This window comes from Panulirus ornatus, chromosome 46 (genome assembly GCF_036320965.1).
Source record: "Panulirus ornatus isolate Po-2019 chromosome 46, ASM3632096v1, whole genome shotgun sequence".
Taxonomy (NCBI): Eukaryota; Metazoa; Arthropoda; class Malacostraca; order Decapoda; family Palinuridae; genus Panulirus; species Panulirus ornatus.
The window spans coordinates 40,013,616-40,030,536 of record NC_092269.1 but is presented as its reverse complement, the minus strand read 5'-3'; the positions used below and the strand labels follow the sequence as shown (position 1 = coordinate 40,030,536).

The following is a 16,921-nucleotide window of genomic DNA, read 5'->3' as shown; positions in this document are numbered from 1 at the left end:
AGTGCTCAAGGGGGGGTCGACAGGATTCGTAGGATATTCTCAGCGGATGATGAAAAATTTTTAAGGATGTTCTCAGCGGCTGAGTAGGATGCCATGGATAATGTGAGCATCTGGATAGGATTCAGTGGTACGTCTGATCATCTCGGAGGAAGGACTCTGCGGATATATGTTCAATGCCTGAAGGACTCGTGATGTGCTTGACTCGTCTCTGCAGGAGTGTAGGGATCCTTGCTCCTACGTGGTAGGATTACGTTGGTCTCTTGCACGTGAAGGATTCTCAGTATGGGCAGTTGTGTGGTAGGTGAGTGTAGCGAGCGGGTGAGGAGGAAGGGGACATGGAGACTGTGGTTCAGCATCTTCATATTGAGGATAAAGTCATTCTCAGACGAAAACAAAGGATTAATAATTGAGTAGGGAGGACATGGCTGGAAACACGGCGGTGTAGTGAGGAACCTCATCGATCCTGGTGGGCTGTGGCCATGATAGTGTTAGGGGCCGCAATTAGGGTAGGTTGCTGCTAAACCGAGCAGGGAGCGAACACCCACACGGCTGGCGGCGGCAGGGGAGAGGTGTGATGGGAGAGCGGCAGGGAGAGGCAGGAGGGGAGAGAATGATAAAGGGACCAGGACGTGAAGTTCGGGGAAATATAGAGCTAAGCAACGTGCGCGGGGGGGGGGCGACTCCCCCCACCCCAAGCTGATGACGTAGGGAGAGGAGAGAGGAAGATAGGAAGCGGTAATATATGTGCTTGACAACCCCAGTAATTGTAATTGTAATTAATCGTAATTAATGATTACATGATAAGAAGATCGTGTTACATAATTCGCTTCTTGTTTATCGGGTGTCTGTTGGCTAGAGAAAGGATTATGAGACATTTCTCATGATTATCTCAAGTATAGAAACGTTTCATTATGTTATTTTACAGTTTTCTTTAAATGAAGGGAAGAGGGAAGGATGGGAGATTGTGTGGGAGGGAGGAAAGAGGGAAGGATGGGAGATTGTGTGGGAGGGAGGGAAGAGGGAAGGATGGGAGATTGTGTGGGAGGGAGGGAGGGATGGGATGCAGGTGGAACATGTCAATACCTCTTTTAGTGACAAAAGTCTGGCCAGTGACCCAGTCATTTGTAACGGGACCCTTCCCATGGTGACTGTAGCTTTCCCTCCCATGCTGACTGTAGTGTTTCCTCCCATCATGACTTGAGTGTTGCTTCCCATGGTGACTGGAGTGTTCCTTCCCATGGTGACTGTAGTGTTCCTTCCCATGCTGACTGTAGTGTTCCTTCCCATGCTGACTGTAGTGTTCCTTCCCATGGTGACTGTAGTGTTCCTTCCCATGCTGACTAGTGTTGCTTCCCATGGTGACTGTAGTGTTTCCTCCCATCATGACTTGAGTGTTCCTTCCCATGGTGACTGGAGTGTTCCCTTCCATGGTGACTGTAGTGTTCCCTCCCATGGTGTATTAGGGTTTCACTTCCCATGTTGCACTGGGATGGCCCTTCCCATGGTGGACTCTGTTGTCCTCTCCCATGGAGGACTTAGGAGGGTGGGGTGGGGGGTTGTCCCCTCCTACGATGGAGTGTGGCTTCCTCCCTCCCTGGTCGACTGTGGGGTGACATAGTTGTGGAGAAGTTTGGGGCGTGATGCTCCTGGGGAGGGTGTGGCCTCGCCCACCCACTTTCATTATTTCCTGCTCTCGTTGCCCCGTTTTATTGGTCATCGTGTGTGCACAGCCTTACGTGTCTGACAGACTTTACTTTCGTCTTATCACTTTATTGATTTTCAGCTTTGTAATTGCTCTTTGGCTTTTGATTCGTCTGAAGGATCTTGTTTTTCGCAGCGTGTTTCGTGTGGTCGCTGGCTTTTGGCATTTGGATATTGTCCCTTGTGTTTCATCCTGTTTCACATTCGCTGTTATGTTTCGTCTCGTGTTTTGTTTTTTTCAAATCCGTTTTCCTTATGTGTTACTATTAGTGTTTTCTCTTGATGTCATTCGTTCTCTGTGTTTAGTTTTATCGTCTGTGTTGCTTCTGATGTTTGATTTGTCTCGAGTCAATTATAAGGGTTTTCTTTCGTTTCATTTTCAGCTTCGGATTATATTTACGTGTGAAGCTGTGTTGTTTGCTTTGTTTCTGTGCTGGTTGTGCCTAATTAGTTCTTGTGTTGTTATGATGTACTTGATTAGTTCTGTGTTTCCCCACGAGGATGAGAATTAGTCTTATGTTTCCCACTCGTGTCTAGTGTATTGCTTCTCTGGTGTTGGAAATTGTTTTATACCAATACGAGCACCTCTTTCTCTTTTAACCCTGTGTGTTTTCCTCTATCGATCTCTCTATGTATCTGTGTATCTCTATTTTTTTTCTTATCTTTACTTAATCGCCGTTTACTGCGTTAGCGAGGAAGCGCCAGGACCTGACGAAGAAAGGCGGGTATTCACTCACGTTCATTCTCTAGCTTTCATGTACAGTTCACCAGAACCACAGCACCCTATCCACAACCAGATCCCACAGCCCTTTCCATGGTTTACCCCGGCTGCTTCACATGCCCTGGTTCAGTCCATTGAAAGCACGTCGACCCCTGTATACCACATCGTTCCAGTTCACTTATCCCATGCACGCCTTTCACCCTCCTGCATGTTCGGCCTTGATCACTTTAATTGTTTTTCCATCCTTCCATCTCCAGTTCTCCTTGTCCCTTCCACTTTTGACACATTGTATATACCCTTTGTTAATCTCTCCTTCCTCAGTCTCTCCATACGTCCAAACCATTTTAGCACACCCGTCTCCAGGTCTCTTAACCACACTTTTTTATATTACCAAACCTCTCTCTTACCCTTATATTGCTTGTTCGATCAAATTGCTTCGCACCACATATTATCCTCAAACATTTCATTCCTACCGCTTCAACCCTCGTCCGCACACCCTCATCTATAGCCCATGCCACCACCCATATAATATTATTGAGCCTACTACACCTTCAAACATACTTATTTTCACCCTCTCAGACAACGACCTCTCTTCCCACACATTCTTCAGTGCTCCCAGGACCTTCCCGCGCCGTCGCCCACCGACTGGGATTCCTGGCCACCACAAGAGATTATACTTTCTGTCGGGCCTTTAAGGTCCACCTCACCCACCCGTGGTTTTCCCCTGGCACTAGCGAGATGCTTGTTACCTCTCAGATGAAGTATGACGGTCGAGTGTGAAGGATGACTTAACTTGAGTCGAAGAACCGTGAAGACTTGAGAGTTACACATGAGAGAGTTGATGGTGTGGGTGCCTCCTAAGACGAGGAGGGAATCCTTCTGACCGAAGGTAAACAAGAAATATGGTGTGTGTGTGGACGACAACTTTGGTCTTCATCGTAGAACTTCACCTGTATGTTTCCTGCGAAACAATAGGGAAAGTCTATTCATTCTGATCTCGGAGGATCAGAGTTTGTGGCCTCCTATTTACGGAAAGAAAACTTTGCCTCCCCAGTGACGCGCCTTAAGTTCCCTCCCCTTTCCCCCAACAAGTTTCCATCATTGACTCTCAAACTATTTTCCTGAATTAATGCGGCTCCGCACAGTGATAGAGCCAGTCGATATATCGGAATCAGAAAATTTTTTGGTTTTCTTGCTCGATATCTGACTTTTATGATTCCACCCAACTTCCCGAAACTTCACATTGTGAGGATTGAATGTAATTGGTCGGGGTATAGGCCTCCGGCCTGGCGGCTCCAGTTTCATTCCATATTTGCCACTGTCAAGTTGTTTCCTTTGTCACTTTATTCTCGCTACCTGCTGATGTAGGGAGAGAGAGAGAGAGAGAGAGAGAGAGAGAGAGAGAGAGAGAGAGAGAGAGAGAGAGAGAGAGAGAGAGAGAGAGTAATACCTGGTGTACGTTAGCAATCCAAGCATTGTTGGCAGCGCCATACCCATGTCCTTTGTACAGAGTTCGCCCTCACCAGCCACTGCACATGTGTTGTGGGTGACCCGTCTGGCTCAACGCTCTGCCTCTTGCTCTCTTCTCTATTCAGCTCACCAGCGTCTGCGGACGTGAAACTGTTTTTTCTTTTCCCCTTCAGTGGTATCCCACTGAGCCTACACTGGACACGTATATTCCCTCATCAACAGTGGAGATTGTATTGATGACGTGATTATAGACAGCGGGAATTACTTGTGGCACTACAGCAAGATCGTAAACAGATCACAAGATTGGTGACCCCAGATGTTACCTCTTATCTCTGTCCTGCCTCATCTGACCTCAGGTCTCCCGCTGTTCAGCTCTAGCGTGACCTTCCTTGACCCCTTACGATGTAAAACCTAACATGAAGTTTGTGGTCTTCATCTGTTCATATAGTTTAGCGTCGAGCACGACGGTGATGGTCTAACCTTTGACCTGATCCTGAGACGTCCCCCAGGGCCAACAACCATGTAGTTCGTTGTTAAGGGGTTAAAGTTCAACTACCCATCGGACCCGTCAACGTTTGGTCCTTCTGGGGTCGTCTTCCCTCCTCCACCTCCTCCCCCGGGGTCGTGACAGTCGTAGAGTATGAGGTCCAGTTCGAGCAACGTTCCCCCGCCACCATCGTCCAGTAGGGTGTGGCTCTGGCTTGTTTCAGAGCCAGTCGTCTGATGGTGACATAAATAAACACACGTTTCACGTTCAAGTTTGGGATAGATAACTCGAGACGTGGAGTGGTGTGTGCCGCGCGGGATTACAACTATTGGTTTGTATGGACTGGATATCTGGTTGTGTTTATGCCGTCATTTGATAGACGTTGTCAGAACATGGCGTAGCTCGTTACGATGGTAAGAGCAACGCGTCATCAGTAATGGATCTGGGACGTCACGTGACCCGGCCATATTGATGCGCACGAACGAGGCGTTACCTGGAAATGGCCTTGTTATGATGCTTTGTTTTAGCCTTTAATGTGTGTGTGTGTGAGTGTGTGTTATGTTTGTGTATGATAACCTAACGCTTGTTCTGTAGTTACCTGTTTACTGTACTTTGAGGGAGGCGTACACGCGTCGCGTCCCATGGTCAACCATTTACCTCTACCGTGCAGATATGCTGTATGCTGTCCCTGTTCGTTGTATATCTCAGTTTATTCCGTCTCTATTTGTGTGTCATTCCTAGTTTGTCTGTATGTATGTAGAGGTTTTTATACGTTAGTAGATCATCTTCTCATTTTGTACAAAAATATGTGCTAATACAACCATTTGGTCGTAGCGCTTTTACGAATTCCACAGACCCAGTCAATCTGTCGCTTTTCCTTGGTTTCCAACACATTCAGTGTTCCCGGGTGGAGCGTGGCCACCGTGTTCATCCCGTTCGTCCACAGTCTTTTTCCCCTGATGTGATGGACAGTCGTGCCAGTCTTTATATTCCCGCCTGCTGCGTGGAGGTAGGTGAGTGTGGCAACCCCTCTCGCCTCATCGTCTGCCATGTCACTCACTCGACCCTTGGTGAGGGAGGCTTTTTATGCCATTCTGCCGACCTTTCCATTTCAGAACTTCTTCGTCTCACATTAAATTCCTTTTGGTTATTAGAGTTCTCTTCGTGATATAGCTAACCCCTCCCCTCCCCCCCTTTCCTCGTCCTGTAGCTGTATGTTTCATGTTGTTATAACTTTCTGTTCTTTGGTCTTATCGTACATGATATACATGCCAGGAGCAAGGGTATGTTGTAGCCTGCCGGGGTTAGGGTGGGCGTGCAGATTCACCCCTCTGGAAGTAAGGTGATCTTAGAAACCTCTGAACAACGTTTCCCTTGAACATGTCTCTTGTCAGAGAAGGCTATGGTCGGTCAGCGTTGGCTTGTTGCCCCACAATTATGCCTTCCACACGTCAGTCTATCCTTCCCTTGTGATTCCGCCCTCGGTTTTCCACTTGCGCTGTTGTCTGTCCACGAGCGCACAATCCTCTGCCACAACCAGCTTCACTTGTGACCGAAAGCCAACCAGATTTCCCCCCATGTTTACCTTGGTGCACACAATGGCGCGACCGCCTCCACCAGCGTTTCTTCTCCCTCCTCGTTATTCCACTGTGCTGGCCTTGTCTGCCCATTCTTTACGCTCCCTCGTCCCCCAAGTGTATTATTCTCCCTTGCCCTAAGCAGTATAAGCTGCTGCTCCTTTCACATGAATTCCGATAAATGAAAATATGTTTCTCATGGCGGCCATGGCGAGTCATAAATTATATATATATATATATATATATATATATATATATATATATATATATATATATATATATATATATATATATATATATATATATCATAAAGTGCTATGTAGGTTGGTTAGAGCCTGAGTGTTTGCAGTAAGATAGACGACGTTGCTAACTGTTTTCTGTCTACAATAAGACGATAGACGTTGTTTGCTATAGCCTTAAGTGTTTGCATTTGTAACTGGCAGTGATGGTATGAGTGTAGACAACTCCTCATTAGTCCACTTTCATGACTGGCCACGTACTTGATTAACCACGTGCTAGACACCCCCCCCCCCCCACCCACACACACCTGAGTGACCACGTGCTATAAGAGCAAGAGCCCTGGTGTTCTGGTACGTAAGACTCATTTACATTACCATTAACACAGGACTTCCACCGTAGGAAGAAAGTCTCTTAGTTTTTATTATCGCGTGTCGACGCAGAGCGCCGTTAATTAATTCCCAAGACTGACGCGTTTAATGACGGATCTTAGAGAAGGCGAGATTAACGATTTTTCTCTCTAAGTTATAAATAAAGACGCTAATGACCTTAGCGCCGGTGTTTAGAGGTCTGTAATGACGAAGGTGATGCACAGGTCACGCTGGCCAGGCGCCTGTGCTGGGTCAGGTGTAAGCTGTGTGTGTGTGTGTGTGTGTGTGTAGGGGGGAGCATGCATGGTGGGGTGACGTAGATTGAATATTAATATGGTTGGTAGGCCGGGTGTGGATGGTAGGGTACCCTCAGGAGTGCGTGTAGGAATTTGTGTGTTCAAGTGTGTCTGTACGTACGTGCGTTACCACACGAAAGCATGTGCATTTGTATGCTTGCTTGAGTGTGTGTGTGTGTGTGTGTGTGTGTGTGTGTGAGTGTGTGTGTGTGAGTGTGTGTGTGTGTGTGTGTGTGTGTGTGTGTGTGTGTGTGTGTGTGTGTGTATGATTGATTGATTCTCTTTCATCTATGTGATTTTTTTTACTCCATGTGACTTGAGTTTGTGTGAATGTGTCTGCATGTGGACCTGCGTTTGTTCGGGCGGGCTCCTGTCATTGCCAGTGTGTGTGTGTGTGTGTGTGTGTGTGTGTGTGTGTGTGTGTGTGTGTGTGTGTACTGTACAGTGGAGGAGGGTGGGAGGGAGTTTTGTGCTGGTGGGACCTCATCACTTGGATTCTCTTTACCGTATCATACACCTCTCTAAACTTTCATTACCTAGAGTGGTCCATGAGTTCACTACTCGTCACTATAGAATTAGTAATTTACATTTTTTTCTGACAAATTTCTTGCTTTGTTTCACGTTATGTCTTCCGGTTGCTTCAACTTTGAATATTTTGAAGAACTATTCACTGCGCAAATCGCCAGACTGGTTACGAAACTTGAAGGTTGTGATCAAGTCACCTCTTACACTTCTCTTTTCCTTGGCGGGCGAATTTTTTGCTTTGACTATCCGGCACCTTCTCTGTTGGCCTCCCATGGACGTTCTCTATCAGTTCATTGTGCTTCTCTAGAGTTGGTGACCAATCTTGAGAAAGGTATTCTAGTTTTGGCCCCGTGTTGGACGAGTACAGCTTGCTGAACGCTTCCTCATCCATGTACTTGAATGCTGTTGCCACATTTGCCGGCAGACAACTTGGCTCCTTTGCCGTTCTCCCAGTGTGGGACTCTGGCAATAGGCTTGGGACCATGTCTACTCCCAAGTCTCTCTCACAGATAGATTCCTACAGCTTATATTTCCTGATAGATAGTGTTCAGAGCGTGGCCTTCCTTCGGTGTGTCCCATCCTCATTACATGTACTCTGGGTCAGATCATCACCCACGTATCAGACCAACCTCGGAGGCTGTCACGGTTCCCCCTGCATGTTGATGCAGTCCTCCTCGCTTTCCACTTCCCTCGTGACCTTGGCGGCATCATCAGCAAACATATTCAGATCAGGAGTTCAGTCGCACCGGCGGCTCACTTAAATAGATCAAGAAAAGCGGTGTGCTTGTGTGTGTGTGTGTGTGTGTGTGTGTGTGTGTATGTAGTGTGTGTGTGTGGGGTGCCCGTGTCTGTGTGTACACGTGCGTGCGTGCCTGCGTTTGTGCGGGCGCGTGCGTGCGTGAACCAGCGGTCGGTGAATAGCGCTCTCTCCCTCCCCCCACTTCATGAATATGAATATATAGTGCAAGTGTTTGTGCCTGGAGCTCCCGGGGCTAGGGGACTCTCTCTCTCTCTCTCTCTCTCTCTCTCTCTCTCTCTCTCTCTCTCTCTCTCTCTCTCTCTCTCTCTGATTCTTTTCTATCTACTTCTCTTATTATGTCTCTTTCTCTTTCGTTTCCTTGCCTCTCCATACCTGTTCGTGCGCCAGTGTGTGTGCCACAGTGTCTGCCCCTGTGTCATGTGGCTCCATGCACGTAGCTCTTTCCATTTAATGTTGATAGCCGTCGTTGCATGAACACTGGGGTATTTGGTCTGACGCCATATTTCATGTATTATAGGATTGTGGGAGAGCTTTTATTTCGGGTGTCTGCTTGCGTATCAGTGGGATGTTCGGATCTGTATTATATATATATATATATATATATATATATATATATATAGAGAGATGATTTAAAAGTCCTTTGCAGACGACAGACTTGCACAATAAACCTATTTGTTTACATTGTGTATATAGCTGGTGAGCAGTGTCGTCCGTTTGGGCTTCATTTCATTGTTTTTCCTGCTGTTTTTAATTCCATGAAATACTGCCATGTTGAAAGTTTGGCTTAAAATAAATAGTTGAGCAATTAGCAGTGACAGCACGAGTTAGGTTCCCGTATGTGTCCACAGGAGAATAGCTGTGATATATATATTCCAGAAAACTTTACGTTGGAATTTGCCAATAAACGAGAAACAAGATATGTTTTGGGAACCAGAAGGTGCAGTGTGTGAAGTAGTTCATGTATATCTTATAAAGTGAATACAACTGTATTATATGGCATCGATTGTCATAGAGAAACTGTAATGAACCAATAAGTTCCAGTACTTAAGGGATTTCCTGTATGAAAACTAGTCACCTTTTCAAGAACATATTTCCCGTCTGTGTCAAGCAACAGTAGGTATATATTTGAGCATATCATGAGGAAGGCCTTCAAATATATGTTTGGTTTGTTTGGGGAGATCTTAGGACCCAGAGTATAGTGAGTGACTCTTATTTCCGAGACGTATGTTCATGAGAATGAGTGAAGAACGACTCACCGAGATTTCAAAAGTTGCGGGGCTTTCGTATTACTCACGGCGGAGCGCGGCCGCCGGTCTGTCTGAAGCAGGCGGCGGCCGGCGCATTCGACCATCCCTCTTCACACTGACGCCAGAACAAAAAAAATATAATATAATCTCATTTTTTAAGCTTCTGTGTGTATTTAAATATGATGCATTAATATGTCGCTATCCCCATGATGGCTAACTTGAATTCTGATCAATTATTAATGGTGAAATAATGATATAATGGAAGTTATTTTGCTATGATAAGGCTAGGATATTGGGTGTGTGTGGCATCACTGTTGGTAGCCTCCCATGTGCCGCTGGGCGTTGGCGCCGATTTGCACTGTCTAAACTTGCACGACCAAACATCATGAACTACCCTGGTAGATTCGCTCTGTTTTGACAGGTCGTTTGAAGGTTTTATGAAAAATCCATCAACCTGGTATTCGCCTCATGATGGAAGCAAAGTTAGGTTTCACAATATGGTCTGGAGGGATATGTCCTGCCAAAGTGCAGTTTTTTTTTTGTCTTTTGTACCTGCCTGGTCTAGTTGGATGGTCTTGTGGTAGACGCCCACACTGTGCACCTGATCACTGGTTAACCACGAGTTTAAACATTGGTTGGTGGGGGGGGGGGGGGTGTGGCGTGGGCCACATGCATAGTGAGAGAGTGTGTGGTCTTTGAATTATCTTTAACACCAGAAGAAGGTGTTAAAGATTTTTTCGGTTGGTGGATAACCCTAGCAGTTGATGATAGGCCTAAAGCCCAAAAAAAAAAACAACATTGGTTAGAGGGAGTAGCAGAAATATGACGTAACTGAAGAAATAATGAAAGACGAGGAAAATTAAATGAACGAGAACGGAAAGATAAAGAAATTATCAAAAGACCAGGAAAAGAAACGAGTGAAAAAATGAGAAAGTAGATTGAGCAGCAGCAGCACAAGAGATCTGTTCTTATATTCCAGCCAAAGCTTCCTGCTGTAACTGTGTGAGTGTGGGACTGGTGAGTGCTGCCTCAGTCACCAGCCAGGCCTCATACGTTACACGACCCGTAACCCTCTTCCGTATAGCCGAAATAAGGTCGAGTAATTCCTCGTTTGTGGTAAATTCTACATCTGGTGTGTCTTTGTCTTGAGGCTGATTATCGTTCTCCTGGGGATAAATTATCGTGCACCAGTTGTTTATCTCGTCCTCTGGGGAAATTATCTTACCGTTTAGATGAAAGTCGTGTACTTTAAGGTCTAATCCGTGGGTTCTGGTGCCATGATACGGTTTTTTCCAGGTTTAACTATTAATCGACGGTGCATAAGATAAAATTTTGTTGTGGTTAACTAACACAGGTGGAGGTACCATACCTAGGTTATCGCTGGGGTTGTAGCTATATTTAAAGGACTTACAAGTTTCTAATATAGGTCAAGTTATCCTGCTGTGTCAGTTATTGACATACCCCAGGAATTGTTTCATTAATTTTCTATGAGAAAGGCTCCAAACAAGGATAGAAATCCTTATCAAGAATGAAAAAAATAAAGCCAAGGAAAGAAAATAAGCTGAATATAAACAGAATAATGACAGACCGCAGGGAAAATAAATGTTTATGACCAGAGGTTGGAAAAGAGTTATATTAGGCATGTAAGGATATGATATTAGGTGTCATTAATGTGTCATAGTGGTTGTATAGGATCCTAGTGGTTAAGATTTTTACAAACTAAACGTCTGAGGTAGGAGACTCAACACTGTTGCCAGAACAATTATCATTAAAAGCAATAGGGTTATCATGCTCCTTACGTTAACATACATTGTGAACCCCTAATGGTTAGTTCATCTTACTCCTTAATAGGAGTTATCTTTGTAAATGTTATCACGGGAGATGTTACTATCTTACCGTCAACGTCGATAATAGATATTATCTTTGGCTCTGGATTACTCCACCGGTTACTGGACTCCTCGGGCACTTGCCGACTGTCCTCTTCGCGGTATGATATCGTATCTTAAGCGATTGTCTTCCAGTTTATCGTCTGGTTATCCCATTGTGATATCGAATTGTTGTTGAAATGAGGAAACTTATGGATCTATATTTCAGTAGTGAGAAGGTTTATCCTAATGACACAGGCTTTGGATACCGTTTTTCGTTATTGTAAAGGATGTTATACACTATTGTATACATCAATCTCTACATGTGTGTGTGTGTGTGTGTGTGTGTGTGTGTGTGTGTGTGTGTGTGTGTTCCCGTAAATCGTGACAAATTTGATATCACTTTGCATCGTGTTTCAAGGTCATATTATTATGTCGTGGGTTGAATACATTCTTTCAGCACACTGGACATTAGCAGCACGACTGAGTGTGAAAATGAGTCAGTGTGAGAATGAAAGGGGCTGTTGTGGTGGGGCAGGGCAAGTGTGTTGTGGTCAGCAGGGCTGCAGGCTAGACCGGCTTGGTCAGCTGATATCCAAACCTGTTGAGGAATGCCAGGTGTGTCAGGTGGTTCACACACATTTTGAGGTCAGCGGCAGGTGTGTCTGGAGGTCCACACTTCCGCTGAGGTCAGCGTCTGCTGTGTCAGGAGGTTTACACACCTGTTGAGGCCAGTGTTAGGTGTGTAACGAAGGCCACACACCTGTTGAGGCCAGCGTTAGGTGTGTCTGGAGGTTCATCCACCTGTTGAGGCCAGCGCCAGGTGTGTCATGAAGTTCACATATCTGTTGGGGATAGCTCCAGGTGTGTCAGGAGGTCCGCACATTTGTTTAGTCCAGCGTCAGTTATATTAGTCGTTACACACACCTGATGAGGCCAGGGTCAGGTGTGTCACTCTATCTTGGCCACAGCCTGGCGGAACCATCGGGGAACTGGTGTCGGCCGCGGACATTGGCTTGGCTAAAGTGAAAGGTTGACAAGGCGTGGGATGAACCCCGGCTGGGATCAGCGTCGTAACCAAGATACATTGTCCTGTGGTGTGATGTTTACCTTCCACTGTGGAAGCGGTGGCTAGTGTGAGTGTTGATGTTGTTACAGCTGATGTTGTGGTGGTGACATCGGCTGTCACTCTTGCCTCTGACACTGCTGCTGCTTACTGTTGTAGTTGTATCTTCAGCTGGCTCTGTTACTCCTCCCGCAGCTGCTTCTGTTGTTACTTCCTGCTGCTTACTGTTGTTGTTACGTCTTCAGCTGGCTCTGTTACTCCTCCCGCAGCTGTTTCTGTTGTTACTTCCTGCAGCTGCTGCTGTTCCAGCAGGTAGGAAGTGTTCCCGTTTGTCCCATTCTAACTAACGAACGTGTTATTAAAAGCGACGATACACTTGAGTAGCGGTACAAGTGATACTATGCATTCAGCCGTGGTAGTCCAGAGTGATACAAAAAAGTTTCGTCCTCTTCCTCAAGAATGTGGGAGAAAATAGACTTCAAATGAGCCTCATAAGTCTGCTTAAACTGTGGCCAGTGAAGATAGACAGTTATGAGAGTTCACAACTTTTCCCAGATGAAGAGGTTTGGATGAGGTTCTCAGCTTTACACAAGGAACCGAATTCATTGTGAGGAAGGACACGTCCGTCGTCCCTGGATCTGTACGTGGAAGCCTGTGATTCACCCCCAGGGAGGGGGTGATACCCTTATCTCCAGCTTTGAGGAGCAACTCGAATTAGTTACTTCAATAACTCGATACAGAACCGCTGGTCTAGCTGTGGGTCGAGTTTTTCTCTTTCGTATTTTTTGTTGGAGCGTCTTTGTCTTGGGTTCATTTATAAGTCACGAGTAATTTCCAGACTGTGTGTGTAATTACGTATTTGTACTGTGCCAGGAGGGAGTTTTACACTCGTGGGGCCCCAGCCTCTCCGAACACCTTTACTCTCATACACTTTTTAAAACGTCTGTGTATTGTTCACTTTTACTTTCGTCCGCCACTCTTACACCATGAAAGTATTTCTTTACATTTTTTATTGACAAGTTTCTTGCTTAATTCCATGATATAAGTTCTGGTTGTTGCTATATCTTCTGGTTGTTCTGCCACGATATCTTTCGAAGAGCTGTTCAATGTCTTCGTCATCATTCTAGCTTAAAAACTTCAAATTTGTTATCAGGTCACTCCTCACTGATCCTTCGTGACCTCCAAGCCTTTCCCTCTAACTCAGGTATCCCAGTGCTGGCATCAATAATGCTGGCATCATTATTGATGCCCTCTCCTGCAACTTCCCTGTTAGCTCTTTAAATATATATGTAAATATATACATAACGGTTTATTGGGCTGAGGCAGCCGTTCGGCTGAAAATATATATTTGAAGTATAATTATAACTGAACTGGCAGGTCATGAAAGAGCTTAAGATGAAGGTGGTCTGGACGTTTCCACTCGCAGGATATGTACATGAGTGAGGTACACCTAGATAGTCTGGGTGGCAGATCTACAGAAATGATTACAGAGTAGATAGTATGGTTTATACATGGTGCACTTGGTGGTAAGTTAAGATGCTGTGAGCCTGAGAAGCAAGACCGAGTTTTAGTCTTATGTATGATGTGAACAGCTTGCTGAATATTTCCTTTTCCATGAACTTTAATGTTGTAATATTGACCCGCAGACAGTTGGCCTCCTGAACTATTTTCTGAAGTTGGGACGCTGACGAAAGGTTAGGGACGTTGTTAACTCCACAGTCTTTGTCACGTACACATTCCTGCAGCTTATTTCCCCCTGTGTGTGTGTGTGTGTGTGTGTGTGTGTGTGTCTAACTTTCATACAGTTTACAGTTTGTACTGTAACAAAGAGTCAACTAAAGCACACCTTCGCGAGAGATGGGGGTTATTACGTTAACGACGGAATGTTGCCTTGATGATCACGAACAGAAGCTGATTACCTACAGCTGCAGCTGCCAACATGTGATAGATAAGGACCAGGTTGATGGTATCAGACGCCGGCCAGGGCGGAGTGACAGGTAGTCGCGTGTGAGTGGCCCGAGGAAGGCGGAGCTGCACTGGAGGGTGATCCGCGAGTGTGAGAGTGAGTAATGTTGTTGTACACTTGTTCCAGACATTCTTAACGCGTCGAGGAGGAGGGTTAGGGTGTATATTACTGCGTCGTGCCGCCGGATGTGTGTGTGTGTGTGTGTGTGTGTGTGTGAACACTTTCCGTAAACAGACTGCCTCGTGACCCATCACAGCTGCGGCAGAATCTGATAGCATATGTTAAAGATTGTCAACAGGAGGATGAAATGGTGTTTATTAAGAGGTGGGTTCGTATAGTTTCTACGAAAAGGTTGAAAGAATCAAAAATTTTTTCAAACTGCAGAGGATCTCTTGTTGAGGTTGACTAGAGAATCAAGGTGTTCGGGTTCATTAAGACGTTTACAGACATTATTGATACTGGAAAAGAAGTTAATTCTTCGGTAATTCTAGAGGAAAAAATAGGCTTATGTAAAAACTCGTGTACATATACGCTCGAGTTTTTAAGACCAGATCTTTAGTAAAAAAAATTAGGGGGTCGACTTATGCATGGGTAATCATTTCGTTAGGTTGAAATCCGTGCATGATGGGAAGGGCTAGGAGCAGCTTTTATATTGAGATATGAAAAATATTTACCAGTTACTCCCAGTAAACAATTGAACGTAAGATATGTACCAGTTAGTAATTAAAAATACCGTAACATTGTATTATATACAAATTTGTCATATTTCTGGAAGATAAGTGCAAGACAGTAAGAGTATAAACACAGTTTCAACGTACGGTAATATTAAAGGCTACATAGGAAGGGCCGATGCAAAGGCAAGCTTCCGCGACCCAACCTTCTGATGTTCAAGAGATGTTACTCGTTTTTTTAATAGTTTCCAGTGAAGATACTGTTATATTACAATGATACTCTATTCATACTGTGCTTGATGTAATACTTGTAATATTTTTTGCTGAAATGACGAACGTATTACAGTGGAAAGTGAGATAAAATCATGAAAACAATCGACTTTCGCTTTCTTTCGTTGTTCAGTAGATGTTACCGTTATCGGTTCTCCAGTGATTTTCAGTTAAAAAAGACTTGTATTACAATGATGTTCTATCCTGATTGACTTAGATGAATGTTCGAATGGAAATATACCGTATTTTTGCTGGCATTGCCCGCGTTTCAGTGTAAAATGCCGTAATAATGAATGGTAAACAATTTGCCTTCGGCACTCGGTGTTTCAGGCTCAGCGAACTTCAGTTTATAGGACGTAGGGTGTTTTTTAGTGAGTAGTTTCTAAAATAAGTTTTATATGCCATAAAACATAGTGCTTTATTACCCTAACTTGTTGTTCTATTACCCTCAAAAACTTGGATCGACCTAAACACGAGCCATAGCATAAATTAATGATTTGGCCAAAAATCAGTGGTCGATCTATACACGAGTATATAGGTATATTTAGCAAGAAAGTGTCTACCTCAGTACGAGTACGTACGACGAAATATTCCGTAGAGTTAGGGCTGAGGGAGGAAGAGGGTACACTAGGGGTGCGTCATGTAACGCACAGGCAAGTGTTGTCGGCCCAACACTTCTCACCTCGATGATGTTGTGGGTTCTCGGCGGCTGGATCATGATGACGCCTGGCGGCTTTGAAAGGTGTGACTGTCTCTCACTGGAGAGGATGAGAGACGTTGGAGGGAGAGCCGAGTCACGGTGAGTAGCAAGAGTGGAAAGGGGAATCGTCTCGTTTCTCCGCTTCACACTCACGTGGTCTCGCCGCCAAGGTTTATCTCACTAGGGTCCTGGTCGCAAGGGAACGCTGGGGACGTAATGATACTCCTGATGTTTTATGGTGATTCTATCACGAGAGGCAATCGTCAGAAAATAAACAATAGTGTCCGCATCGATATGCAAATGACTGAATCAGTACGCCGATCACATTAATGAGAAATTGACTGTTGTCACCATGACCAGGATACTTGTGAAGACGTGGTGTTGAGGCAGCTATCCTGGGTCCGTCCACTTGCTGCATGTTGTGTGTTGCATGTTTTCGTCTTGCGGTGATTTAGTAGTTACCTCACTTGAATGGTCTCAAGAGCTTGAGAGAAAATGGGCAAAGAATATTCGAAAATGTAATGAATGTCAATTGGGACTGAAGGTTTTTGTCAAGCAAAAAAAATAATCACAAAACATGAATTAAACGTAACTGATGAAAAACTAGAATTCCTTGAATGAAACCTGAAAGAAAGTTTTATGTTTTTCACTTACGACGAAGGATCTCCTGGTACTGGCAGACAGGTGTCGAGGATTCTCGTGTCTCGCGAGGACACATCACAACACAGAATGTCTTGTGCTACGCGGGACCTGCACCAAACCAGGCTGTAGTATCCCTGAGATATGGAGTAGACCTTCATCCCTCCAGCTCGTCCAGTACGTCTACAATGCATGACGTCTCCACAAGTCTATAAAGATTAGGAAGGAAAGCACCACATAAATAACACATCCTGTATAGAGCAGGATACAGTACTTGCTGAGAGAACGTGATTGTTACAAGCTTACATAGTCTAGTTATGTTTTAGATATCGTTTTTTGTGTGACGACGCAA

The 16,921-nt window shown here is 44.9% G+C and overlaps 1 protein-coding gene across 3 annotated transcripts in view; it reads left to right on the top strand.

Moving 5' to 3' along the window:
• LOC139763286 (uncharacterized) overlaps positions 1 to 16,921 on the top strand; it is a 407,190-nt gene that overhangs the window by 334,421 nt on the left and 55,848 nt on the right. Inside the window, exon 1 of one of the 3 annotated variants that reach the window (XM_071689252.1) lies at positions 14,249 to 14,385. The exons of the other annotated variants lie outside the window; for them this stretch is intronic. Coding sequence (XP_071545353.1) covers position 14,385 — 1 coding nt within the window. The 5' untranslated portion in view covers positions 14,249 to 14,384. Of the gene's footprint in view, positions 1 to 14,248; positions 14,386 to 16,921 lie in introns of those variants that run through there. 3 annotated transcript variants of the gene reach the window in all.